Here is a 27,276-nt window from a genome sequence, read left to right as displayed (position 1 = left end):
GGGGGGGGTCACCGGTGGCTTCTGCCATTGCAGCGTGCCGGAGCCGGAGTGTGAATAACAGGTTTTTACCCCGAATCCTGCCCTGGCGGCGGGTAAGTTTTTAGCTGGAAGGAGGGAACGAGAGGTAGCCGGAAAGGAAAAGCAGCTGGATGCATTCAGAGCTGGCTATATAGGGGTTGAGCATCACCACCATTTCTATCTCATGTATGTTTCTGGAGCCTTTAGTACTGTTTATAGCACAGCAGATATACCTGTTGCCTCAAGTCCTTCTCATTCAGTATTTGATTATACATGATATTGAGGGTTAGGCTTATGTGCTTGATAGCTCCCTACAAATGATAGTAAGTGTAGCAAGAAAAGCCCTTGGATGATATGGCTTGGAGTGGTTTATGTTCTTGGCAGCAGTAGCGGCAGGGTGTACCGCATGTATTAGCTCTTTATGGTTTTTATACATTGACTGTTACCCTACCATTTCTGTTTTTAGTTTGTTTTTGGTCTATATTTGGGGGCCTTGTGCCCAATAGAAGAGATTCTGGTGGGACTCCTGCTAGGGGGAAGAGAGGTGCTGCATGGGCTGGCTAGGTTTGAGCAGAGGAGAGAGATGTGGTACTGGCTGACTGGGCCTTGGGGAGGGGGAAAGAGTGGTGTCAGTGCCTGGGGAATGCTCATGCCTCATTTGGACATTTTGGACCCATAGATGGGGTAAAATGGGTTTGGTGGGGGTATCAATTTTTAAATTTTAGTTTGTGAACTGGGCTTTTTTTCAGCAGGGAAGGAAACAGAGAAAGAGAAGGGGAGTTGGCATAGAGAGATAAGGGAAGAAAGGGAGCTCCTACTGTTATGCACAGAGAGTGAAGGGGGAGAAAGCTGCTGGTACTGCTGAGCTGGGGAGGGCAAGATGCTGCTGCTGAGCACTGGGGGGATACTTGTGGGTGGGGGTGTCATAGGAAGAGAGTAGTATATGTGCACAGAGAGGGAGGAAAAGAGGGAGCAGCAAAATGTTGGTCTTGCCACCAGGCCAGAAATGTTACTTGACCTGGGAGAATACAGAATAGCCACAGAACCTGATAACTGTCCTTGTTATTGCTCTTTTATGTAACTGCTATTTTAATTACTGTTACTAGCACTATTATGTATTTTTTTTCTTCTTTTAACAACTTTATAAGTACATTTTTAAACCCTGCATGGAGCTTGCAGTCCCATGGCTACAATGTGCCAATGGCACTACAAGCTCATTTCCAAAGGGAAACCCTATGCGGGGATTCTCTTTGAAATTATGCCAGCTAACATAAGAAATGCCATACTGGGTCAGACCAAGGGTCCATCAAGCCCAGTATCCTGTTTCCAACAGTGACCAATCCAAGTCACATGTACCTGGCAAGTACCCAAACATTAAGATAGTTCACAAGCTACTATTGCTTATTAATTACCATAATAGCAGTTTATGGATTTTACCTCTAGGAACTTATCCAAACCTTTTTGAAACCCAGTATCACTAACTGCTGAAACAACATCCCCGGCAATGAATTCCTGAGTTAACTATGCGCTGAGTGAAAAAGAATTTTCTTTAATTTGTTTTAAATGAGCTCCTTTCTAACTTCATGGAGTGCCCCCTGGTTTTTCTATTGTCTGAGAGAGTCAATAACTGATTTATATTAACTTGTTCAAGTCCTTTCATGATTTTGTAGACTTCTATCATATCCCCACTCAGTCGTCTCGTCTCCAAACTGAACAGACCTAACTTCTTTAGCCTTTCCTCATAGGGCAGCCGTTCCGTGCCCTTTATCATTTTGGTCGCTCTTCTCAGTACTTTCTCCATTGCAACTATATCCTTTTTGAGATGCAGTGACCAGAATTGCACACCGTATTCAAGGTGCAGTCTCACCATGGAGCAATACGGGGGTGGAAGGGAATTAGAACCAAGAGCTAAGAGAAACAGATAAGTATGAGAGAAAAAATGAGGGAAGCTTGCTGGGCAGACTGGATGGGCCATTTGGTCTTCTTCTGCCGTCATTTCTATGTTTCTATGTAATACAGAGGCATTATGACATCCTCTGTTTTATTTTCCATTCCCTTCCTAATAATTCCTAACATTGTTTGCTTTATTGATCGCCAGAGCACACTGGACCGACAATTTCAATGTGGGAATAGAGATGGATTGTCTTTCTATTTGGGGGGCTAATACTTAAATATGGTGTTGAAAATTAAGTGAAAGTTGTAATTTGTTTTTCATCTCCTGTGCTTTGATGCCTTGGAGGTATTTAAATGTTTCTGTCATATCTTCCCTATCCCATCTTTTCTCTAGAGGATTCCAAATGTTCTCAGCAGGACTTATACAGGGGCAGAATCACCTCCTTATTTTTTTTTCCTGATTATTACTCTCCCTATGTACCCAGACATCTGGCTTTTGCTGTCATCTTTTCCATTTGTTTGGCCACCTTGAGATCATCAGATATGATCACCTTCAGAACCTGCTCTTATTTCAGGGATGGAAGAATTTCACCTCCTATACTCTACTGCTCCCTTGGAGTTTTGCAACCGAAATGTGTGACTGAATTTTTTAGCATTAAATCTTAGATGACAAACTGTTAGACCATTTCTTAAACTTCACTAGATCTCTCATGTTTACCACACCTTCCTGGGTGTCTTCATATTTTGGCCTCATCCACAAAAAGACTAAACTTTCCTGATAGTCCTTCTGCAAAAATGTTGAAAAGAACTGGTCTAAGAACCAATCCCTGTGGTACACCACTAGTAACCCTCTCCTTGGAGTAAACTCCACTTACCACTACCCTTTGTTGCCTCCCATTCAGTCATTTTAGGGCCAGTAGCAAAGGTGCTTACTGTATTTATGTCTTAAAGGCCTTACTGAAATCTAAGTATACACATGCTTTCCTCTGATCTCTCTCCCTGGTTACCCAGTCAAAGAAATTCATCAGATTAGTCTGAAAGACCTTCCATTGGTAAAACCATGCTGCCTCTGATCTAGTAAACTATTGGATTCCAAAAACTGCATTATAAAATATTCCTGTTTGGTGTTCATTGAGGAAGGACCTGGAGTAGGGCCACAGAACACACACACAAAATTGGAAATTAAGTAAACCTTCAATGATTTTCAGAAGACTGTGTTCGTGAAAAGCTAGCTGAACTAAGAATAAAGTGATGGGGCTGGATGGGAAATATCCGAGGGTTTTAAGAGAATGAGACGTTCTGGCAGCTTTGCTGGCTGACCTTTTCAATGCTGCTTTAGTGTCTGGAGTAGTTCCGGAGTACTGGAAAAGATGGATGTATTTCCAAAAGTTGGAAGTAAGGAGGAGGTTGGGAGCTATGGGCTAGTTTGTCTGACCTCAGTGGTAAAACAGAGGTTAAGCAATTCCATGTTTTACTTGTCAGCCTCTACTTATACCTCCCCTTCACCTCTTGATAATGACCCTTTTTCACTTCCTCCTGTCACTAACACATCTTAAAAAAAAAAAAAAAAAAAGAAAATCTTGTCCCCCATTTTATTGAATTTGCTATATTTTCTTCAATTTGCATCTTTAGACTCCTGACTACTTTCCCAGTTTCTCTTAGCTTTTCCAGATATTGTCACCTGTCTTCCTTTCTGCAACCTCTTTTAATTTATGAATGCTAACTATTTTTTCCTTGCCTTTTCATGTACTTCATGCCTTTTAATTATGCTTGGAGATCTGCTATAGTGCTCTGTTTCTATAAGACCCTTGTTTCACTCTACATTGAGTACAGTGTGCCTCAGGACTTTCAGTACACTGTAGAATTTGTTTCCTTTTAATATTTGAGGGTCATTCCAGTGCATCAGTAATCTCGTAGAGTTTTATTCGCTGCTACTTGCTATGAGACCCTCAATATATAGATTCAGGTCTGAAGGGTATCTGTGCTCTTAAAAATCCTATTTGTAACAGTTCCTGCTTTTGCCAGTATCAAAACCTTTTATTCCAAATGCAGGACTTTTTGTTAACAGTTTGTATTCTTCTATTCTAGGTGTACCTCCTGTTAAGTTGCTCATGCCAGCACTATCTCCAACGATGGAAGAAGGGAGCCTGGTGAAATGGCTGAAAAAGGAAGGTGAGTTGATATGGCATAGTAACTGACAAGGCATTTGTCCCTGGTCTTCAGCTGCCTTCTGTGTAGTGCTAGGCGTCTTTCAGAGGCAGATTTAGTTCTCTGTGTTTCTTGGTTTTTTGTTATGTCATAAAAATCTTCTTCCCTTTCCTGTCTTGATTTAATAGAGTATGTGTGCTCTTTGAGCAGCCCCCTGATACACCGCAGTAGAAGAGATCAGATTGAGGCTAAGGGCCTATAACACTAAGGAAGGAAAACGTGTGTGTGTGTGTGTGTTTTGCTTGCAACAGACATATAGTGTTACATAGCACTATGTTCTGTGTAGACATCCATTCTGAAATGGTAATTACATTGCCATTTAAACCATATGCTTTGGGGTCTTTCTTTCCTCTCCCCATTGCCTGTCATTAGGCATGGCTGTAAATTAGAGACCTCCAGCAGTGAAGGTGGCTATAGAAACCCAGCAGACTGCCCTTTTTGGTGAGAAATCTTTGTCCCTCTTGGTCTTATTTACGGCCTCTAAAGTAGAAAAGTGCTCTGTCACCTGGTGAAATCCAGTGCACATCTTGAAGCCTTGCAGTTAGTTTCTACCTTTAAGTTCTTTAGAGTATTGCTGGTGTTAAGAAAATTAAATTGATTTATGCAAGGTTTGGCGTTTATTCTTCTATTGTAATTGTGTCCAAGACAAGGAATTAAGCAGTTGTCGGGCACAGCATCTGAAACTCACCTTGAACAGGCCATTTTAGTTCTGCTTTGAATTTTATTTCTTTAAAATCTTATGACCTGCTTATCATAACGAAAGCCATTCTAAGCAAGGGACATTTCAACATAAACAATAATAGGTACGACTGAAACACATAAACAAAACATACTCAAAATGGTTAAGCCAAAGAAATGACATGTGAGATGCTAGATTACTTCAGAATTCTTTATGTTCTTCTTTTTAACAATTTGAAAATCTTGATTCCAATGCATCAAAACAGATTAAGAAATGCCTATTTATGTGCAGAATGTAACATACTCTGGGAATGATTTTGCATGTCAGCCTGAGGCATTTAGGTTCTGTATAGCAGATGTGGTTATTGCGCTAGAGCAGCTGTTCATTTCCAGAGATGAGAGATTTTGACAGACTGCAATATTTTGCCTGTTGTGTGTTTTTCATTGTTTTTAAGGCTCACATCAGTTTTGTATGTGACAGAACTGCCATTCCTATGTGTGTTGAAAAGGTATTTTTGGCCCTTAAGTTCACTTTTGTAGTGTGTGGGAACAGGAGCCATTAATGCTCCCAGGCATGCAACAAAAGCCTGCTTACCACACAATTTTGTTCACCTTCCAGAGCCCTCAACCCTACATAGGTTTATTGTTGCTTGAGGCTAGTGCAAGTCTGGGCTGCAGTGCTGCCGCAGCCACGCAGTTCCCATTATATTGTATGGGACTTTATATTGACACCTTTTTAAAATTATGCGATTGTGGGAAAATAGATTGAACAACAGCATAAGCAAAAACTTACGATATTCCATGATTGGCTGAAAAAAAAAAACTTAAAAATCTTGTCTAAGCTGCAATACTACTCATAATACAGAGCAGTAAGCCTGCATAAGCATAGTCTAATGTCCCTAAGACTAACACTTATATACTGGTACGAAAATTAGAAACTGGGAGGATGTTTGTCTGTGCACTAGTCTGGCCATACACTCTGGTTCTGTCACATCACGTTCAAACACAGTCCAACCGCCTGGCACGTAGCCATTCTAGCTTCACAGAATTATTGCGTTCACCATAGATGTTGTTGAAGTGATTTCATGTTTAACCTGATGTTTTTGTTAGACCTTTACTATTATTTTATAATTCATCTGATATTATATGTTCCATGTTCCTTGTACTCGCCCCAAGGCGACAGTTCAGTTTTCATGTAAACCGGTGCGATATGTATCCTATACAGGAACATCGGTATATAAAAGTTAAAAAGAAATAAAATAAATAAATAGTCATAGCTTATAAAACCCAGCTTTCAAGACAATTTTAATTTGTGGCTTACAGGTCCGTGCAGAATGCATATTTAAGTTCACATACCTCATGTTAAAACAGGGCAAACATGATTACTCAGCCGAAGGTAGTACAGTCAGAAGTGGCTGGATCATGACTAACCCGTAAAACGTTGGTCTCTTTCAAACTAAGAGCCAGTTTATCATGCATCTGTTTCTAAATTACAGTAATGCAATTTGTAAGTAAAATCACAGAATCCTGCAGAAAGGGTCTGGCTATCATCAGCATATATCCTCCAATATATATACCACAGGAAGTTATAATTTGTCCTGAGGGCTGCAAATAAATATTGAACAATATCGTTGACAATGCAGAGCCTTGGGGAGCGCTAGAGGTGATTGCTTAAGGACTGAAGAACCTGTTACCCAATTTCACTGCTGGGATTGATTAGATAAAAAGGAGAAAACCCAGCTCAATACCGCTTTTGCTAGTCGACCTAACCACTTTTGCAGTCATAGTGTGGAACAAAGTGTCAAAGGCAGCTGACACATCGAGTTAAACAAGGATGGCTAGGTTTCCTTTATTGAGATTGCAAAGAAAAACATTTAGTGACAGAGAATAATAAGTTCTCCATACTGTGCCCAGCCCTGAACCTACATCGATGATAATCTATTCTTTAAAAAAAAATCCTGTAGCTGAATCAAAATACACATAATAGGTCAGTAACAGACAGGTCAGACAAATCTAGAGACATTTACTTTTTTCAGAGCTACTGAAGCAATGTCTCCTGCCAAAGAGGCATTAATCCTCATTCTGGGCTCCACACGTGTGTTTCCAACAGGGGCAAGGATCTAGCGATGATGCCAGTGAGGATAACAGAGAATTTACATCGGGTGCTCAGCGGGGCACCTTGTATGGCTCGGCGTTTGTTGCAGGCCCCATGATTATTACAAAGCTCTTAATGCATTGCATGGCGCAGAGCATGGGGCCCAGCATAAAAATCGCATGAAGGGGAAGCTGTTTGATTTTCCCTAGAAACGCAGGATTTGAATAGTTTTATATTTCAAGATCAGTAACTGTCTTGGTCCTGGTGCCTTGAGCCCAAAGGTAGTTAATGTGCTACATCTGGGCATTGTGTCAGGAGGGCTGCAGTCACCAGATCATGCCCCAATGGAAAGTGCTTTAATATGGGGACCTTGCTATTAAGTCAGTGATGGGGGAAGGAGCAGGAACATCCCGGGTCCCAACCTTGCATCTGAAAGCCCCACCCCCAGAATTTGTGGAATACTTGGGGGTCCAGCATTCAGGAGAGATTTTCCACTTTCATATATGCCTCATGGCCCCAGCCATTTGACATGAATTCCCTTTGCTGAGAGGAGTGCTGTATTCCCAGATGGGCTGGTAGCTGGCAAAACTCTTCGGTCATTTATATGCACATATAAAGCATGAGTTATTCATTTATTAAGCAAATAGAATGCTGGGAATTATTCAGGAAGGAATAGAGAATAAAGCAGGGAATATTATCATGCTGCTTGCTATATCGATCCGTGGTGTGACCTCACCTTAATTATTCTGTGCAGTTCTGGGTGCCCCATCTCAAAGATATAATGCTGCTAGATAGGGTGTAGAGCAGGGCAATGAAAATGATAAAGGGGATGGAACGGCTCCCTTGTGAAGAAAAGCTTAACAGGTTGATAAAGGTTCATAAAATCAGGAATGGTGTTGGAGCAAGCTGATAGGGACTGGTTATTTATCTTTCCAATAGTATTAGGGCTGGGACACACTCCATGAAACTCTCCAATTTGTTTTACATCTGTTAAAGTCGGTGCATAATTGCACTGTAGAATTTGCTGTTAGATAATATGGTCAAAGCCAGAGGTTTAGCTTGGTTTCAAAAAGGCTTGGCTAAGTTTCTGGGGGACCCGTCCCGTCCATTAACCGTTATTTAGCCGGGGTAACCATAAGTGTCTCCCCCTTCCACTTCTGGGCAGTTGCAGCGTGGCATGGCCTTTCCTATTTGAGAGGCACTTCCGAGTGACCTGGACTGGCATCCGTCGGAGACCACTGGTGCTTCTTATGGTCACAGCTTGGGGCTTCTGCTTAAACTGGGCCTTCGGTGTTTTATCCCATTTTGAGTCTGAATTGCTAAACATTTTTTTTCCCCATAGAAAAGCCGTAGTAAATCAGGCCCTTTATGCTCAGATCAGACGTTTTAATGAATCAGGCTGCAAGCCAAGGGGCAGCACACTTGGTTCTTCTCTGAAAACCAAACCTGGATGTGTGCTATGCCCCAGAAAGCTCATCCTGACAGTAGAATCTGCGTGTGTAGTTACATCTTATGAATGTCTCTCTGCTGCATAATTCAGAGATTAGCAGGAAATCTTCCTAGGACAGACTAAAACGTCTCTCGGGCAGCCTTGTATCCTTTATTGTAGCACAAGGTAAAAAAAAAGCCTCCACGTATTTGGCAAAATATGCAGCTCTGAATCCTTATGGAATTGGGGCCATTGTGATACCTGACAAAAGCAGCCTCTCCGTGTGACTCTCAGCTTCCACAAATACTGGGGGGCTGATGCGGAAAACGGGTGATCAGTGTTGTGTCTGCTTTCCTAACGTGCGCCCAGCGCCTCTCCTGGGTGCACGATTGAATATTTAAGTGAGGGGTCGCGCTGCCAAGGAGGCGCTAGGGACAAATGTGCACCCCTAGCAGCTCCCTGGCAGCGGGCACCCAGGAGTGGTGGCTGTCAGGTGGCCAGCGGGTTGTATTTTCTGCTTTACTCGACCCTTTTTTGGGCTGCTCAGAAATTAACGCCTGCTCTGGGCAAGCGTTAATTTCTGAGTGTAAAAATGTGAGGGTCGGACGCACACTCTTTTTTTTTTTGTTTTTTTGGATCTGGGGAGAATAATTAATAGCCTCAACGACGTGCATTTGCTATTTTTGCGGGGGATTGGACGCGCTAATCCCCTTATAGCGTAAGGGGTTGTGGATGCGCGTCCGACCACGGGTTAAACAGTGCGCTCGAGCCCTAGGTTTCTGGGTGCTTTGAGAGATCTCTGGTTCAGGTAATGAAGTGGGGATGCACAGGAAAGCCAGCAAGGGTCAGATTAGCTTTACTCAGAGCAGCCGAAGGAAAATACCATTAAGAAATTATTTCTCAAACCTTTCATGTTTGCTCTTGTTTTGCTAATAATTACAGTTGAATCCTGAAGGTAAACGTGGGGTTTTCCCCCCTTCCCTGTTTCTACCTGCTTTTTTACTTTTTTGAGCTCCCAGCTCAGTTGGAAGTGACTTTTATTGGGCAATGGGGAAAAAGCTGGAGAGGTGCAGAGCAGGGTAACAAAATCGCTAGAGGGTAGGGCATGGTTTTCCTTTGCGAGGCTACGCAGCCAGGGCTCTTCAGCTTGGAAAAGACTTGGCTGAGGGGGGAGATGAGAGAAGTTTATAAAATCATGAGTGAGGTGGAACGGGTAAATGAAGGAAGGTTATTTACCCTTTCAAATAATGCTAAAACAAGAGGACACTCTATGAAACTAACAACCAGCAGATGTAAAACAAATCATAGAAAGTATTTTAACACTCAGCTCACTATCAAGCTGTGGAACCTGTTGCCCGAGGACATGGTCAAGGCGACGAGCACAGTGGGGTTTAAAAATAGGTTTGGACAAGTTCCTGGAGGAAAAGTCCATAGCACATTATTAGCCAGGTAGACCAAAGGCAGACATTGCCATCCTTGGCAGTGAGTAACAGGAAATGGATCAACTTGTGACCTGCACACTGACCACTGTGGGAGACAGGATGCTGGGCTCAGTGGACCTTGGTCTGACCCAGCATGGCAGGGTGTGGAAGAAGCACTCTCAGCCCCTGGGTGGGCTGGGGGAGGAAGGGTTCCTAGTGATTACGAGGCAGCGACTCCTGGTGGCTGGACTTAAGGCCTGTGATTGCAGGATTCTGGAGCGAGCCGTGGTCTGTGGCTCTCATTTGCCTGGAGTAAGTGAGTTAGGAGAGGGATACAAAACAGGGAATAAACACCGGGAAGATAGAAACGATGGTTCGTGGAGCCAGAAGCTCAAGCAGCAAGAGGAAGCTGCCAAGCCTAAAGAAAACCTTTTATATTGTCTGCTGTGTAATTAAAATTCTGCAGTAAGCTCGCCTTTTCAGCCCCTGTTTCCTCGGTCCTTTGAGCTGTGGCCAGAGCGTTTGAGGTTTCCCTTTTGTAACGACGTTCAATAGCGGTCATTCAATCAGTATTCAGATCACAAAGGCATCGAGGTTCAGGAGCTGCTATCACATCGCAGCAGCTGTTTATCATTGCAAAAAACATTTTTACCCCTGTGATTCCCGTACACGTTACAGCTCATGCCCAGAATTCCTGTCCAAATATTTAATTTCCATCTCATTGGTCGCAGGCTGGCATGGCAGAGACTACACTTGCACGTAGGGCTGCTTTTCTGAATTTGTCGTGGCTCTTGCTTTCAGTGTCTCGAGCCCTTTGAATAGATCCGTGCGAGAGGGTGCGTTAGTGAGGAAAACAAGTGCTCGGTGCATTCATCAGTGAGGGCATTGCTCCATGAGTCCTACATTTCTTTTCTTTTGACTGATTTTACACACGCGCACACACACAAACATGGACCGGTGCGGGTGTATATATATGTGTGCATGGCTCTCTAATTTATATTTATTCCTAAAATGATTGCACCTTACGCACAGAAACCCCTCTTTGTTTTCCAGGTGAGAGGGTGAATGTTGGAGATGCGCTGTGTGAGATTGAGACGGATAAAGCGGTGGTTACCATGGAATCCAGTGACGATGGTATACTGGCAAAAATAATGGTATGACGGGATGTGGGGGGGGGGGGGGTGTTTGCTTGTTGTATTGCGGTCACCACCACAGAAGGTGAAAAACGACTTGAATAGGAGCAGCTAAGCCCTGGAGTTGTCTGCTCTCCCTGCAGCGTCTGCACGTATCACACATTTTTCAGTTTCTTTGTTTCCTGGGTTTTCTCTTTTGATTGCATGGAGTATGGTGACCGTAAGCTAATATATTTGCCAAATACAGACCCCCCCAAAACTCCACTCTGTCTTCTAAGCTTAATGACAACAATGTTTATTGCCTTTAGTGCTGATCGGTTTTTATCAGATCGGCGGTTTTGTTTCTCGTATGTATGTAAATGTTGATAAAATGTTAGCATTTATGAAAATGAATGAATGGTCTCCAGCCTCTGGGCTTCTAGCTGAGTCGTAACCAGGGCTGGGGCCCAGCGCCAGGAGCCTTCACTGATGATTACCTGGGGATATTTCCTCTGTTTTATACAGCCCCCATCGCCAGTTTGCTCATTGTAGCAGTGCTGCTGGGCTGGAGGCCATTCCACCAGGGCTCCTTCCAGAATCCTGCAGTCGCAAGCACTGAATCCGGCCACTGGGGGTCACCCTTAAGCAACTCCTTGCCTCCCTCTGCTCCGAGGCCTCCGCAGCGTTCCCCGGCCGACTCGGGGGGAATGAGCCAGAGATCTTCCACAGGGCTGGGCACAGCATGGCCACCGGGCGGGTCCATTCCGTCACCTGATTTCTGATGCAGGGGAGGGAGCAGATCTTTTCGTTCTTTCCTTGCTCGCTCAGTCTGGCTGAAAGTACGCACGCATTTAGCCAGATCGAGAGGAGGAATTCCTCGGCGCGTGTTTTGGTTGGAAAATTAAGCGCACAGCTTAGAGACTGGCAAACCAGCGCTCACTGCCCAGTTCTGGCCCATGGAGTCCTTTTCATCTGACCCGCTTGCTCTTTTGTCATTGGCACTCTTACTGGCTCGCCAGACAGCACCGCAGTTCCCAGGCTGCCCCTGCCCATTGCCAAAGCCCGGTGTCCCCCACACCTCCAAGGTGTCATAGAATTTGCACAATATGGGCCTTTGCAAATGACATGGGGGAAGGGGGTGACCCCCCAGGCCTAAACCTTGGACTTTGCAGGTGATGTCGCCAGAGGTGGAGGGCAGAGAGAGAGAGCCTCGGAGCCACAGTGTTGCTCTGCAGCCCAAGCCAGAGTGCATAGAGGAAACGGGCATCCAAGGGAGAGGCGACTCGCTCTGCCTCCGCCTGCAGAAGAGAAAAGCCTCCTGGGCAACACAAACGAGCTCTTCCAGGCTACAATAAGTGTTGCTCTTGCTGCAGCCTTGAAACGCTCACTTGCCCCTGTACAAAGAGGCTCCCATCCTGTGCTGGTCGGGGCAGCTTCAGGGTCCCCCCTGCTGCTTCTCTCCGAGGGGGAGAAGGAAGAGGTGCTCACCTCCCCCCCCCACTGCAGGAGGGATAACCCTGGAGCAGTCGAGAGCCACAAATGTGATCCCAGGGAGGAAGAGTTCTGAAAATACAGCCTGCCTTATTTTCCATGGAAATTATAGCCTCCAAAAAGCAGGCGCACAAGTCTCTGGAATAGAAATTCTGAAAGGGAAGGGACGTGTACTTTTCCTTTGAAAATTAGGTGTAAGGTCTGTGGGCAGTTTGAAAACTGGCCCTGTAGTGAACATGATCTGCAAGTTTTCAGGCCCCTAGCCCGGTTCTGACCCAGCTGCTGCAGTACTGTTCCGCTGGTAATTCAAAATAACTCCATCCTCCTTGCAGAAAGCAAGCCAGCTAACCACAGACTTTCTTCCTGGTTTCGGTTCCTTTTTAGAGGGGAAATGAGGCTTTGAAAGCTTCTCTGTCTGCCCTAAGCCATTACTCTCACTGGAATTAACTCCTGGAGGTGTTGCAGCGCATTTATCCCCCGAAAATTCGTGTTGCCACTGATGTGCTGCATGACTGTGTCCATGTGCAGCACAAGTGCCAGGAGAGTAAACTCACAGGGAGGAGTATCATCGCGCTAAACCATGTGGGGAAAAAAAAAAATTGTCGGACAAAAAGAGAGGAGGGGATGAGGCCAACAGAGGGCGGTAGAGGGCCAGGAATCCGGCCTGCTCGCATGTCCCTAAGAGAGCAGCTGTAACAGGAAGACCTGTGCCTGGAGCGGTGAAACCGCATAGTCCGGGGGCCCCGAGGAAAGGCTGACTGCGGAGAAGAAGCCTCATGGGTGCCTTGCAGGATTGTACATCTTTAGAGGGCATTCTTCTTCTCCTCTTGCGTAAAGGCCCTGGTAGTGCACATTAAGGGGGTAATTTTCTAACATTGCGCAGAAGCTAACACCAGTTTCCAAAGTGGATTTGTGTGTATTGGTTTGCATTGAAAATTATCCCCGGCAAAACTGCGCACGCCTGTTATTTGCTGCCCACCCACTCTGCTTCCTGGGAAGCCTCTCCCCTGTGTGCATGCACGTGATTTCACGTGGTTTTCTGGCCGGCTGTTTCTACAGGTGAAGCACTAATATCACCAGTGCTCCCACTGAAACCGTTCTACCTGCTGAACTGTGCGCAGAAATGTTTTTTGGGAGGTTTCAGGTGCATGGTTTTGAAAATCTAAAAGTAATGCACTTAAGTGTATGGCCTCACCCCGGGAATGCCCCCCCCCTCGTTCTGCATCAACATATGCGCCAGCATGATGCACACGGGCTGCAGACCTCGCATAGGTCACCTTATAAGTGATCTCTCCGAGGACACATTTATAGAGCAGCGGATCTGGCAGTTCTTGAAACTTCGGTTTTCTTTGGTTTTGGGAGGAGGGAGAATGAGAAGAGAGTGCGGCTCTTTCCTTTCAATCTGTATTTTTAAGATGCCTAATCCTTTGGATATATTAAGTGAGGTGGGTGCTGCTTACTCACCAAACAGGAAGAAAAGAGAGAGAGTGTTTCGCTAGCTCGATAAACCCTAGCTGCAGTCAGCAAGCAGTGTGCACTTCGGTCCTGTGTATTTGTTTCATGCTCCTTTCAGACTGATTTGGGCTCCCTGTTATTGTCAGAATTTCTTTAGTGGCGAACTAAAGGAGTAGGATAACTGACAAGCCAAGGACAGGGAAAGGCTCAGCTTTTCCTAAATCGTTGTAGGGCAGAAGGACGGGGGCCCAACAGAATTAGAGCAGAGTGACCCCACACAGTTCTGTTTGTTTATTTGATTTGTTAGGTTTTTATATACCGCCGTCACAACGGTTTACAAACATTTCAGACATATACAAATCCCAGTAAAATATATCTAAACACAAATAAGATGTGATCATAGAACGCAGTAACGACAAACACAAAAGCAGTTCAGCTCAGCCCCCAAATCAACCAAACCAAATAGAAAAGGGTTGTAAGCACTGCACTTGCCTCAGCTTCTCTCTGTGTTGTGTTAACTGGAGAGGGAGCCAGGAGGTTAAAGCTTTAACAGCAGCAGCATAACATGAATGCAGATCAGGACCCAAGCTTTCAGATGGGGCTTCTGTGGGTGTTTTATGTGCAGAAAATGGCCCTTACCTAGGTAGCGGGAGAGCGAGAGAAGGCAGTCATAAAAATAACACATTGCATAATACAGCAGTTATTTTTCATGGCTCATGCATTTAATAGGCGTTTAATGTTGTGTTGGGTGGATCATTATCTAATTGACCAAAATGATGATGTGTACATCATTTTTTAAATGGCCCTGTCTTAAATGTGATGAACTTTTATTAACTTCTGTGTGCAGAATAATCGGAACATTTTCTTGGGCACAGAGGTATTGCGTGTTAGGTATAGATATGGTCTAATTTTGGATTTGTGTTACAGCAGTGGTCTTCATTTATTTTCTGTTGTGCAGGGTTTACAATAATGAGATGTACAAATTGAAATAACTATAATAATGCTTGCAAACTGTATCAGACTTCCATGTGTGCATACCGAGATAATCTGTGTCTTGCCCGCCGTGGCCTTCGGACAAGTACAGAGAAGAGCACACAGAATCACATCTTCTACCAGTGTAAATCACTATACACTGCCTGTTCTTTGTAGATTTTGCATACCCAATTATAAAAGAAAATGCTTAAAAATCTTTGAAAAGACGCTGTACTAAGCTTAGGAAATCTTCATTTAGGGTCCTCCATGATCAACTTCTCAATATTGTAAACTCGCTTGAGCTGTCGCTCTGTTGAACCAAACACAGCAAAGACCAGTTTTCCTGAATTATTAATTGCTTATTAATTCAGGAAAAATGAATGTGTGTGTGTGTGTGTGTGTGTGTGTGTGTGTGTGTGTGTGTGTGTGTGTGGTGATATTCGCTGATGTTAGGTATAAGTGAGAGAGAGGAAGATTCATGGTATCTTAATGTTTTGATAGGATTCCTTTTCTTATCAATTTGAAGTTGTGCTGTAATGTTTGATATTTGTTTAGTAAAAGCTCATGCAAACTACCTCCCTCTCCCCCTTTTTACAAAGCATTTTCCTCTTGCTCCTTTCCACTTCCAGCTCTGTCCCTACCAGGGTTCGCCTCTGCCGCCGGGAGCCTTATTGGCAACTTCCTGGGGAGGGGGGATTCTGAGCCGTGATAGTCCAGGGCCAGGCCATGACAACGCCCCCCTCTCTCTGGGGGGGACTATGAACATTGCCTCTGCAGCATCCACACCTCCCAGCTGGCCCAGGACGTGCAGGCCCCAACTCGGGCATTCAGTTAGGGCCCCTAGAGAGTTAATGGAAACGGACAGGATTGCTTCTTGTTTTTACTACCACATGCCACAGAGGAAGAATAAAGCCAAAATGCTTGCAAAAATGATCCCATCACTGCGAGCGCTTTGAATTGCAAAGTAAATTAAGAGCATCTGCACGTTCTGAGTAGAAAAGGAACTTGGCATTTCATGCTCTATTTAAAACTCTTCTCTGTTTTTTCTTTCTCTCTGGTACAGCAGTAAAGATGCACAAGATAAGACCTTCACCTCTTGCTGAGGAGCTGCAGCTAAGTCTCTGTTGCTGGTTTTCGCATCTTTACTGCAGCACCACTGGTTTTGATGAAATAGCCGTTCCAATTTTACCAGGTCCTTGGAATGTGGGTGCCATGTCTTTCTCCACTTTGCTGCTTGACATTGTTCGTGGATTCGCTGATTCGCTGATTTAGAGACAGCTTTGTATGTCTACTGCATGACCAATGCTCCGATCCTCCGCCACTTATTCCAGATTTCTGTGAGTCAGTTTGGGTTCTGTTGAATGATTCTTTTCATTATGGGACTAGTAGTGGCGACTCTATTAGTCAATAGCCTGGTGGATGTTCTCTAGGGCTGTGGTACTCAACCTTTTTTCTGTTGGGACTCACTTGTCAGGTAATGCGTACAGGCATGGCACGCTGAACACTTGCCCATCACGGGCTAAATGTAAACATATACTCTGCATTCAGTCCCCAAAAAATGGATGCAGAGCAGAACGAGGATATTTCAAATACAACTCGCCATATAAAAAAAGATATTCTGATTCTGCTGCTATCTCAGTAACAGAAACACAAACTCCCTTACTACCAGGTATGTTGTAAAATACAAAACCTGAGAAAAAAACACTCAGCACCTGTGTAACAAACCTTCCATACCATTGCAACACTAATTCCAAGAACTCAAACAGCAATAGCCTTTCCTATGAAGAGGCAGCAGTGCAGCACCAATGCATGTCCTACTGAGAGTGAGAAAATGCAACAAAGATTGATACAAGTGAAATATCTCACCTCAGTGACACATAAAGATCCGACCTTCACCAAATACAGAATAAAAGACCACAACTTATAAATGTGGAGACAAAAACTGGAATGAAATCCTCAAAAAGCACTGTGCATGCAGTGCAAAAGTGGAGAGCTACAAGCAGAGATACATTTCCTCCTACACTAAGCAAAGTACAAAGATAGAAGAAATGCACATTCCCCAAACTGACATATTATGGCTCTTGCACCCCGGCACTCCCCTTCCACACCTCCATCATCCTTCACTTTTCCTCAATTACTCCCTGTCAATTATCCACTCGCACTCACATTCCTGCTCCCTCTCTCCCTTGCTTGACATTCCCTACCTCCTTCATCCCTTCTCCCTCTCCGTTCCACCTTCATCTTCCCAGCATCTCCAACCTCCTTTCCCCCACCCTCCACAGGGTGAAGAGATCATCCGCAGCATCGCTCCCAGACTCAGCAGGGGAAGGTAAAGTCTGCCTCCCATCAGGCCCAGAACAGCAGGAGCTGGCAATGTCTCTCGTTCTGATCTGGGTGAAGGAGGAAACAGCCTCTCACTGGGCCGGAAAGAAGAGAAGGAAGTGAGAGCACCACCCCATCAGGCCCAGTGTAAGAGGAGTCATCCATCTCCCACCCGTCTGCTGGGCCTGCGACACACCTGATGAGAACCACTGCCCTAGGGATGAGCTTTTATTTCTCTTTCCGATTCGCGTTTACTAAAATGCAACGACAGGAAAGGAAACAGAACCCCCCCCCCAAAAAGCAAACAAAATGGCAACACCGACAAATGTTTGGCTGCATGTCTGTAATATTCCGACTTTTGTGCAAATCAGGTCCTGATTAAAATGAAGTGAGTGTAGGTGGGGTAAACGATTCACACACCAAGCAACAGGACAGGAAGTAAATGTGTGAAATGAGGGGAAACCTGTTCACATTTGTTTCCTGTCCTGATTAAAATGACCCATGAAGGCAGTTCTCAGGTTTGTTTGTTTTTTTTTGGGGCGGGGGGGGGTTGTTCTTTTTTTGTAGAGGGACAACTATTACCACATCCCTGGGATTGAAAACTACACCAAACAGACTGTACCCAAAAAAAAAAATCCCCACAATGTTTGCATAGACGAATCATAAGTAGAAAAACTTGTTTTTCCATTTTCCTTGTGCTAAAGAGAAATCGAGGTGGGTGAATTCGGTAGATGATTCTGTTAATACCAAGAACGTTTTCCTGCTTTTGTGTCAGTGGTGCATATTCCCAGAGTCACACAGGTGAAAGCTGCATGACCAGCAATAAAAATAACAGCCTTTCTCTGAAATAATATTTTGTGTGCTGGAGGAATGGTTTCTCCCCTCTGTGTGATTCAGACTGCCCTCTGCACCAGGAGCCTTTCCTTGAAGGGGAACCCATGATGCAGCTAAATATTATGCAGGAAATTACAGGATGGACTTTCAATAGCTCCTGTAGATGCAGAGTGCGTGCGCCACCATTAATGCGTGCGCTTTGTAGCAAACGTTTCAGAGAAAAGAAATTACACAAGAAGTTCCTTTTTGTAAAAATAGGTAGCGTAAAAAAAAGCCCCCGAGTACCTCTCGTCTGCTGCCTGCGCACATCTGAACCGGTCCCCCCATCCTGCTCACCCAGGATTGCCTCTTTTTAGGACGGCTAAAAGCGACTCTGCTGTGGAAGCCCAGATCTCGTTTTAAGCAGGTAGTGGATGGCGGCGTTGAAACCTTCCCCCTGCATGTTTAGTGAAAATGTATTTTTACGTCCTAAGGTAACCTCGCAGCTCTGTGCATTCTGAGATTTTTTCAGCTGCAGTGGAATTAACCAGATGTGCATGTATAACCTTTTTGTACCCCCTTGCTCTTATAAATTGGGGAATAAACCCTGGCTGGAAGGCTGTTGAATGATTTGCTTAGATTGACCTGACCCTGTGTTCACTGCCTCCGGAGCTGCTGCTGGCTGGGATCCTGCAGTGTTGGGTTGTAAATGTCACCCAGAATTGATAACCTTTTTCATTCTGACACTGGGTAATGTATTTTGAATCAGACTGTTGCTGTCAGCAGGTCAGTGGCAACTATTCATCAGCTCCCTGATACTGTTAAAAAGGAGGGAATTGCTGCATTCGTTATTCCAGCACGAGCACTGTAGACCCCAGTTTTTTCACTAATAGGAAAAATGTGGATGTCCCTCCCATAGCTGTGGCAGGTGCTCGAAATAAGTTAGATAGGGGAAGTAGCATAAAGGAATGAATGGTGCATTTCTTAAAATTCTGGATTGTTTTATTCAGTCAGCGTGAATAATTAGGTTTAAATTTGTCACCTTTTTGTATTGGCCACTCTAAGGCATGCTGTAAAAACCAGATTTGTGCTGACTTTTAGGTTCACCTAATTCTCCCACACAACCAATAGCAGACAACAGGCGAGTCCGATATCAATTGTGCAAGATAATTAGCAGGTGTAAAATTGCATGAGTAAGTTGCCAAATATATGCGTATAGGTCTTTTATAAAATAGCAACTTGCGTGCGCAACTCTTGGCCTTTTTTGTGTGTGAATGTGTGTATTTCTGATGTTTATAAGGCTGCATGCATGCAAGTGCAAGCTACTTATGTGCTTCTGTGCTAATTTAGCACGTGTAACTTCTTGGAAAGTTCCCCCTAGTATGAATGGACTTTCCCTTCTGATAACTGGTGCCAAGTCCATGGACAAAAAGTTCTCAGACTTTCCGCCAGTGCCCTCTGAAAATTGCCACCTTACATGTTCTGAGTCTTGCATAGTTTACAGACTAGCAGTTGTCACGGAGCAGACTACATGGTGATAAATCCTAGAGATCTGTATGCTTTAACATCGGTTTTGCACAGGTGTGATTGTTTGTTTGTAAAACTTCCATAAGTTTCTCTTGCTCTTTATTGCTTACCCATGCCATGGGGGCTTTTCTCTGTCCTGCCGTGCTGTTACCCATGGTGGTCTTTCACAAATTCCCAATAACCAGGGCTTAATCTGTAGTCAAAAAGGAAGTGGAACTGTGGAAGGGGGTGAGATGGATGGGGCCAGGTGCGACTTGTGCAAAGGAACGGGTGTGACACACTTGTCACACTCTTAGTATGCTTGTTCAGCAAAGGATGGCTGGGGATGCAGGATCACTGAGCTAAGGAGGAGAAGGCAGAGAGAATGGGGTCCTTTCTCTCAAACCCCTTCCTAGTCATCCTGATCCGCCATCCCCACACCCCCATAAAATGATCCCTGGTCTGTTTCTGCAGGGAAGCCAGAACTGATGCACACTGCTGGCCCTGTGCCAGGTGGCAGAAGGATGCTCTCTTCCGCCAGAAACGAAACCCTCGGGAATGGACACAAGAAAGGGTTGAATTGGCATACGTTTAAAAGTTGTGAGCAGTAATGCCATTCATCAAGACCAGGGTTGAAAACCATAAGTTCCAAACTTGTGCTAACTTAAACCCTTTTTGTGCCTGTTCTCTGTTCTTCAATGTCTGCTTCACTATCGCCACCTTCTCCGTCTGTTTCCTGCAGTACAGGAGGAATGGGGGGGGGGGGGGAGGGCCTGGATTAGAGAGCAGAGTAGCTGTTTTCTTCTCAGTGTGCCCCAGGCTCCCGTCTTCCTCTCCTCTTCCCTGTGGGCTGCCTGGAGGGGGCTGCAGAAGAACGACCCTGCTGCTCTGCCTCTTAAGCCTGATAAGAAGTGCTGGGACTGTGTCCTGGCTGTTCCCTCACAAATTAAGCCCTGCCAATAACTGTCCTACTTTATGTCCCCTAGCACTGAGCGTCATGGGCTTTTAGCACCTAACATTATGCATTGCACTGCTAACGAATAGGCAGACTTGATTAATATAGGATAATAAATGAAGGCAACACAAGCCTCACTGTATATAAAATATCACCGTGACGTTTATCTCAAGGGCTCTAACGTCGAGGATTAAAAATGGATTTCTACGTTCCTACATTTTTATTACTCAAATTCTTGATACAATTTACAGCCCTGCATGTTCTGCGCTGAGGAGGCATAATTTTTAGATTAATCAGTCCAGTATAGAGGTGACGTTAAAACTCTTCTTAAACAATTTTGCAAAGACTTTGTTCATGGCGGAAAGATTCAGGTTTAAACTTTCCTGACTTCTTCTGGAATGTTGTGTTGCAAGGTTTGTGCTTTCACTCTCCCTTTGCACCGGCAAAGGGGTTGATTTTCGTCCCGCGCACGTGGACACGCTGATTTTATAACTTGTGCGCGCATGATATAAAATGCAGTGGCCGCGCCCACGTAGGCGCCGAATTTTAAAATCTGCTTGAGCATGTGTAGGCCCGCGACTTGCGCAGGGTGGGGGAATTTTATAAGCTACGCACGGCGACGCAATCAGCCGGTCCCTAACCCTATCCTTCCTCCCTCTTCCCCTCGTCAACCTGCCCTAATTATCCCCTGATTTATTTTTTTTTTTATTTTCGTACTTGCTGCTCCTCTGGAGCAGAAGTAATCTCCGCACGCCAGCCGGCTGCCGGCGCGCGTTGTCCCGGCCAAACCCCGCCCCTGGCCTGCCCCTTTCTTTAGGCCTGGCACTTCGGCGTGTAACAGGGGGTTCCGCACGTGGCCAGGCCCTTTGTAAAATGTGCGCGGTACGCTCAAGGCCCGGCCATGTGCGTAACCCAATCTTACATGCGTGGGCCTTTTAAAATGTACTTGTAAGTGCCCTGCTAGGAGGGCAGAAGTTTCTGGAGTCTAATGGTTGTCTTTGATGCATCCTCAATGCAAGTCAATTCATTCGAAGCCATAAAATGAAGCGTAGACATGGGCCCTTAGCTATTAAGTCTTATTTAAGTTGGCTTTTGCTTGACCTTGGCGTTCTCAATGAAAATTCCTTGAGCTGGTATGATGAACAGTTTTAATGTGTGTGTTGTTTTTTTTTAATGTGGTTTCAATTATGCATGTTTTATTGGAAATCGTCTAGAGTCTTACACATTTGGCGATTTAAGAAATGTTTAATAAACTGTATGTAAACTATAACTGCTCCGTGTCTGAAAGGGTAAAATCCCCATGGATTTACCCTACTTTAGACTTCATGGGCACCACTCTCAGAAGTGTCAAAGAGCCTGCATGGAGCAGCCGAACGCCACCCACATGAAGGACTCATCAGGATTAAAGTAATTTCCGAGTGTGTGTGTGTGTTGTTTTTTTGATGACATGGTGCAGATAGTCATGCTCAATATTTATTAAATATTTCTGTAATAGCGCATATAAGGACAGCCATGCTAAGCGGTTTACAGTGTTACAGCGTTTACTTTGAGCAAACCGTTTCAAAGCGAATATTCCTCAGTGTTTTGTTTTGGTTTTTTTTATCAGCCATGGCCGATGTCTTGTAGGAAAGGAGGAGGAAGCTTGCGTCAGTAGTCCCATGCAGACTTGTCTCTTCCAGCTGATTTGTTAAGCTGCAGGTTGCTGTATTTCATGGCAGGCATTGTCTTCTCCCTGGGTGACATTTAAGCTGCTACTGTTAATGAGCTTGGGATTTTTGTGTCTGTAAACAGCCTTGCATGCCTTTTTGTGTTTCTGTCTAGTCTGAGAAATCTGGAAGCGTGCAAAAAGCTGTGCTGCAGGGATCGGACCTTGGACCGATTTCTTTTCAGTGTATTTTTTCTGAGCAGTGTTTTGGAAGAATTATTGAGAGAGCTTTCTCTCTTTGCCAATGTTACAAAATCTGCATCAGCGTGGACAGTCATGAAGGAGTGAAAAACATGAGGAGAGGTATCCAGTGAAGCTCGAGAATGGTCTAGGATCTGGCAGCCAAGATTTAACGCTCAGAAATGCAGAGTTATGCATTTAGGCTGTAAAACCCCATGGTAGACATACAGTATAGCAGTGAAATTCATCTCAACATGAAAGAGCAGGATCTGGGGGTGATTGTATCTGATGAGTGGATAAAGCGATGGTAAAAGCGAGAAAAAGATGCTTGGCTGCATGGGGAGAGGAATGGTCAGCAGAAAAGAGGCAGCGATATTGCCCCTGTATAGGTCCCTGGTGCGACTTCATTGGGAATACTGTGTACGGTTCTGGAAACTGGTGGAATCCATCCAGAACGAGGGGTCATGGGGTGAGGGTAAAAGGGGGTAGACTCGAGAATAATCTAAGGAAATATTTCTTTACAGAGAGGGTGGTGGATGCATGGAAAGGCCTCCCCAGGGAGGTGGTGGTAAGGATCTTAAAGTGCAGCAGTCGGTGTGGATGGGCAGCCTGGGACAGGTTTGCATGTCTTTTTCTGCCATCACGTTTCTATGTTTAATACACAGGAGTGAATCTCCTGGGGATAAAGCCGAATATCTTCCAGGCCATTTTTTCTTTTTTTTGTGTAGGTTGAGATGATAAATATGTGGTGAGCATGGATTTCTGCAGATATCCAATCACAACATGGCTCAGACACTTCTCAGAGAGGCATTGAAAATGCTGTAGGTCTTTTATATCCTATTGCTGACTTCTGGTAAACACAAATCATTTTAGATAAAGGTTGTATACCCCTAAATCCTGGCTGGTTGTTTGATTTGCATAATTCCATCATTAGCAGTTTTCTCTCTGCCTTCCTGTGTTAACAGCTTGACCTCAGGGTGATGCATAATGCTGTGAGAGCTGCTAAATGTCCTACGGAGACTGTGAGCTGAATTCCCACTCTGCAGAGAGGCCAGGATATTCCTTTTGGAAGAATGAGAAATGCATGTAACCTGCAGGTTTTCCTTACAAAATAAGCATATAAAAACTTGTCGCTTTCTTTTAAAGGTTTTTACATTTTTATTTTAATCAGGGCAGCTGCTTGGAGAAATCTGTTGCCGTTTTATCTTAAAGGCACAGCATTCTCTGTACAGCAGCAAGGCAACAGGAGAAACATTTCCCTTTTTTGGCAAAAGTATTAACAGGACAGCTAAATGCTTTGCTTTTTATGCTTCTCCTTTATTTCTATGAACCATGAAACTCGCCATCAAGCACATCCACAAGGACGCAGTGACGCATGCTGGGCGACCTGCTGGTAGGATACTTCTTAAGGGGTTTTGAAGTAAAAGTCCCCATCAATGGTAGAACACTTTGTTTTGTGTATTTACAAACTTTGAATTCAGGAACTTTCCAAGTCTCTTGACCTGTGTGTTTGCCTTGATTAGATTGTATTAAGCAGGGACTGTTTCTTGTACGCTGTTTATACAGTGCTGCATACTTCGAGTACTGCTGTAGAAATGTTTGGTAGTAGTGCAAGGAAATGTGCGCCGTGGGATGAATGAGCTTTGGCAGATTCTCCATTCTAGGGTCGTGAAGATGCTCACTGCAGTAAGCCAGTTCCCTCTATAAAGAAGTTATAACACAGAAACAGAAATAACGGCAGAAGAGGACCAGTGGTCCATCCAGTCTGCCCAGCAAGGCCTCCCATGGTAGTATCTGCTGCGCCGCGCAGGTTACCCCCATGCATCAGTCAGTGCCGCTTGATGTGCTTTGCTTATGGACTTGGCCGTAGAAGCCGTCCTGTGCTGTTTCCTTGATGTCTGAGCATCAGGACCTCAGACTGTAAAAAGTCACGGCTCATGTTGGTCGTCTTTGAATCCAAGTTCCTATTTCCTTTCATCCCCCACCCCCCTCCTTCGAAGCAGAGAGCAATGTTGCAGTTTAAATGGCATCTCAGAGCAGTTAGCGAGCTTGGGAATTCAATTATTTGAAAAATAAGAACATAGGAGCAATTTCACACTTACTTTGTAGTGTGGCATAAAATGTGTGTTACCACTTTCCTAAATTGTGGGTTTAACAGGACTACAAATCGCAATCGCTGGTCTTCAAGGGGATCATTTTATAACAGTCCACATAAATTTGTGAGCTCTTACGCGTTCAGGTTATATCAGTTTGCAAAGCGAACCTCCATGCCTAAGTTCTCTGTGGAAATGATCCCGGCAGAACTACATGCGCACCTGTTTGGTGCACGCAGTTTTTGACGAGAGAATACGCGTGCATAAGTCCCAAACCTTGCCCAGGCTCCAGCCCCTGGAACACCTCTCCACTTTGTGCGTAAAAGTGCACGCAGACGGGGTGTGTGTACGCCTAATTTTACGTGCAGCGTTCTGAAGGACCATTTCTGCGGATAAAGCGCGGCTCTATGGGCAGACTGGATGAGCCGTATGGTCCATATGTAAACTCCTAAACTCAGATTTTCCCGAGACCAGAGGCAGTTCTGCTGACTTCAGTAAGGGTGGGGGCAGTAGTGTCTTCAGATGGGTTTGATTGTGCGCGCAGCACGACAGGGATGAAGCTCACTCGTAAGCCAGGCTACCTTGGGTACAATCTCAGGCTCTCAAGTTGGCTGCTCATGCTTGTTTTGTGCCAGAGAGGCGCCTCCTGGAGTGCATGAATGTAATACTGTGTATGGATGGTAGTGTTGTCAGCATCCAGTCGGGAAGCCCCCGGCCTAGTCAATAATTCAAAAACAGAAATTTAAAAACAAAGTTAGCAAATAAATTCTTGTTATATGCAATATAGCCACTTGACAGTTAGGTTTTATCTTTCCCAGTCTAGTGGCTATCATGGGTTAATGATTGCCTTTAGAATCATTTTTATTAACCCCTCATTTGCTGTTCAGGGAAAAGGTCATGAATCAACCAAAATGGACCATAATATCGCCCAACCTAACATCTATTCAGGAAGTTAAACGGGGTCTCAGCAACCCTATCATATATCATATGCATTCTCTATCACAGAACCCAAATCACTATTTTTGAAAAGATTTTTAATGCTAGTGTAAACTCCTATATAAAGGCTAAGTATGACAACAGTACTTTTCCATAGTCAGAGTGGAGGAATGTGAAAGCATGTAATAACGAACCCCAAAAGATTCACGATACAGTCTCCCAAAATCAATAAAACCCAATGTCCCAACACTCTGACCTTCTGCATCATTGCGTATACGACTTTTGAATATACCCACTGGAGACATCTATCCAGGATGCCATGCGTATGTTAAGCGATGAGGTGTTTTCTTGAATCTTTCCCTTGATGCAGTCTTGCTACAGAATGCCAGCTGGTGTTGGGACATTGGGTTTTATTGATTTTGGGAGACTATCGTGAATCTTTCGGGGTTTGTTATTACATGCTTTCACATTCCTATACTCTGACTATGGAAAAGTACTGTTGTCATACTTAGCCTTTATAGAGGGGTTTACACTAGCATTAAAGATCTTTACAAAAATAGTGATTTGGGTTCTGTGATAGAGAAGACCAGCGCTGTTGGTACGACGCTGCATATGGTATATGATAGGATTGTTGAGACCCCATTTAACTTCCTGAACGGATGTTAGGTTGGGCGATCTATTATGGATCATTTTTGTTAATTCATTGACTTATTTTTTTTTTTTCCTTTTCCTTTTTCATATCTTTGATTTGAGTCTGTTTCACATTCTTTTTTTGTGGATATTCTGCTCATGACATCCGCTCAGAGGCTGCAGGAGGATGTCAGGAGCTGGAAGGACAGATCCTTTTACTGTGCTGTGTACCTAATGCTTTATCAAAAAGTCAGTTTCCTCTAACAACTTCTTATCTGCATGTGATAAAGCACTTCTTGTTTTCAGGAAATGGTTCAGCCAGGGACTCCCAGGATCTCCCCTGCCAGCTTATCACTGGCATTAACTGGCTGTATATTTCTATAAATCTGATTTTAAAGTGTGGCATACCAGTTTGATGGATTGCTTTTCACAGGGAACTTACTTCCCGCAGATCATGCCTATGTTTCCGTGCAGGCAGGGCTGTTTCTCTTTGCTATGTTAGAAACCAATGATTATCGTTCTGACACCTTTCTTTTTATTGCACTGTATGAGGTATTTTAAGTACCCTGCTGGCTCATTTCTGCTCAACTGTCCTCAGATAGCATTTAGGAGGTTGCTGGGTAAGGGATAGCCATCTGCATCTTGAATTTCCTCAGTCATCTGAGGACGGTGCCTCTAGCTGGATTTAAGTCTCAGCATGCTGCCCTGAGAGAAGAGTGACTGACTGCCTGATCCTCATGTGCGGGCAACCGAATTTCAGAAGTAAAACTACCTCCGAGTCCTAGGACTTTCATGATCCTAAGCGTTTAAAAAATGAATGTGGAGTAGGAGGCGTGTGGGCCGGGATGCTGAGGTGATTGGATCATTCGCCTGGTGATGCTTTGAAAATTCCTGCAGGGTTATGAATGAGTTTGCCTTGGTAACTGCTTTGCCTCGCTGAATCTCAGCTTTTCCGCACTTTGTTTGTTTTGGATTGGAAACCAGTTCTCTTTGAGATCGCTCCCATGCTCACACAGTCCCCTTACATGCATTGTAATTGATTTCTTTCTTTATTTTCTTGTTATGTCTGTCAATATTTTTATTTTGGTTTTATCATGTTTGTTTTAATTTTTTTCTTAATTTTAATCCAAGTTCAGTGGCTCAGATGAAACGTAAGGGATGTATCTGAGGGGTGGGTGTGTGTGTGTGTGTGTGTGTGTCTGTGTGTGTTAGTATAAGCAAGTTAGTGAGATGCTCCATAGAGATCTAGCGATTACATTTCTTGACGCAGGGAACGGTAAGAATTTGAAACATGGGGCAGCTGCAGAGTCTGATCCTGTTCAAGAGAGGAGCATGGGCCACCCATTTGGGATTGGATTTTGGCT

General features: G+C 44.4%; 1 protein-coding gene across 1 annotated transcript in view; it reads left to right on the top strand.

Moving 5' to 3' along the window:
- The window catches only part of PDHX (pyruvate dehydrogenase complex component X), a 69,330-nt gene that overhangs the window by 285 nt on the left and 41,769 nt on the right, over positions 1–27,276 (top strand). Inside the window, exons 2-3 of the mRNA XM_029582245.1 lie at positions 4,000–4,083; positions 10,796–10,896. Coding sequence (XP_029438105.1) covers positions 4,000–4,083; positions 10,796–10,896 — 185 coding nt within the window. The remainder of the gene's footprint in view (positions 1–3,999; positions 4,084–10,795; positions 10,897–27,276) is intronic.

The sequence above is a fragment of the Rhinatrema bivittatum genome, chromosome 17 (assembly GCF_901001135.1).
Source record: "Rhinatrema bivittatum chromosome 17, aRhiBiv1.1, whole genome shotgun sequence".
Classification (NCBI taxonomy): domain Eukaryota; kingdom Metazoa; phylum Chordata; class Amphibia; order Gymnophiona; family Rhinatrematidae; genus Rhinatrema; species Rhinatrema bivittatum.
The sequence above is the reverse complement of the archived record's forward strand: the minus strand, read 5'-3'. Positions and strand labels throughout refer to the sequence as shown.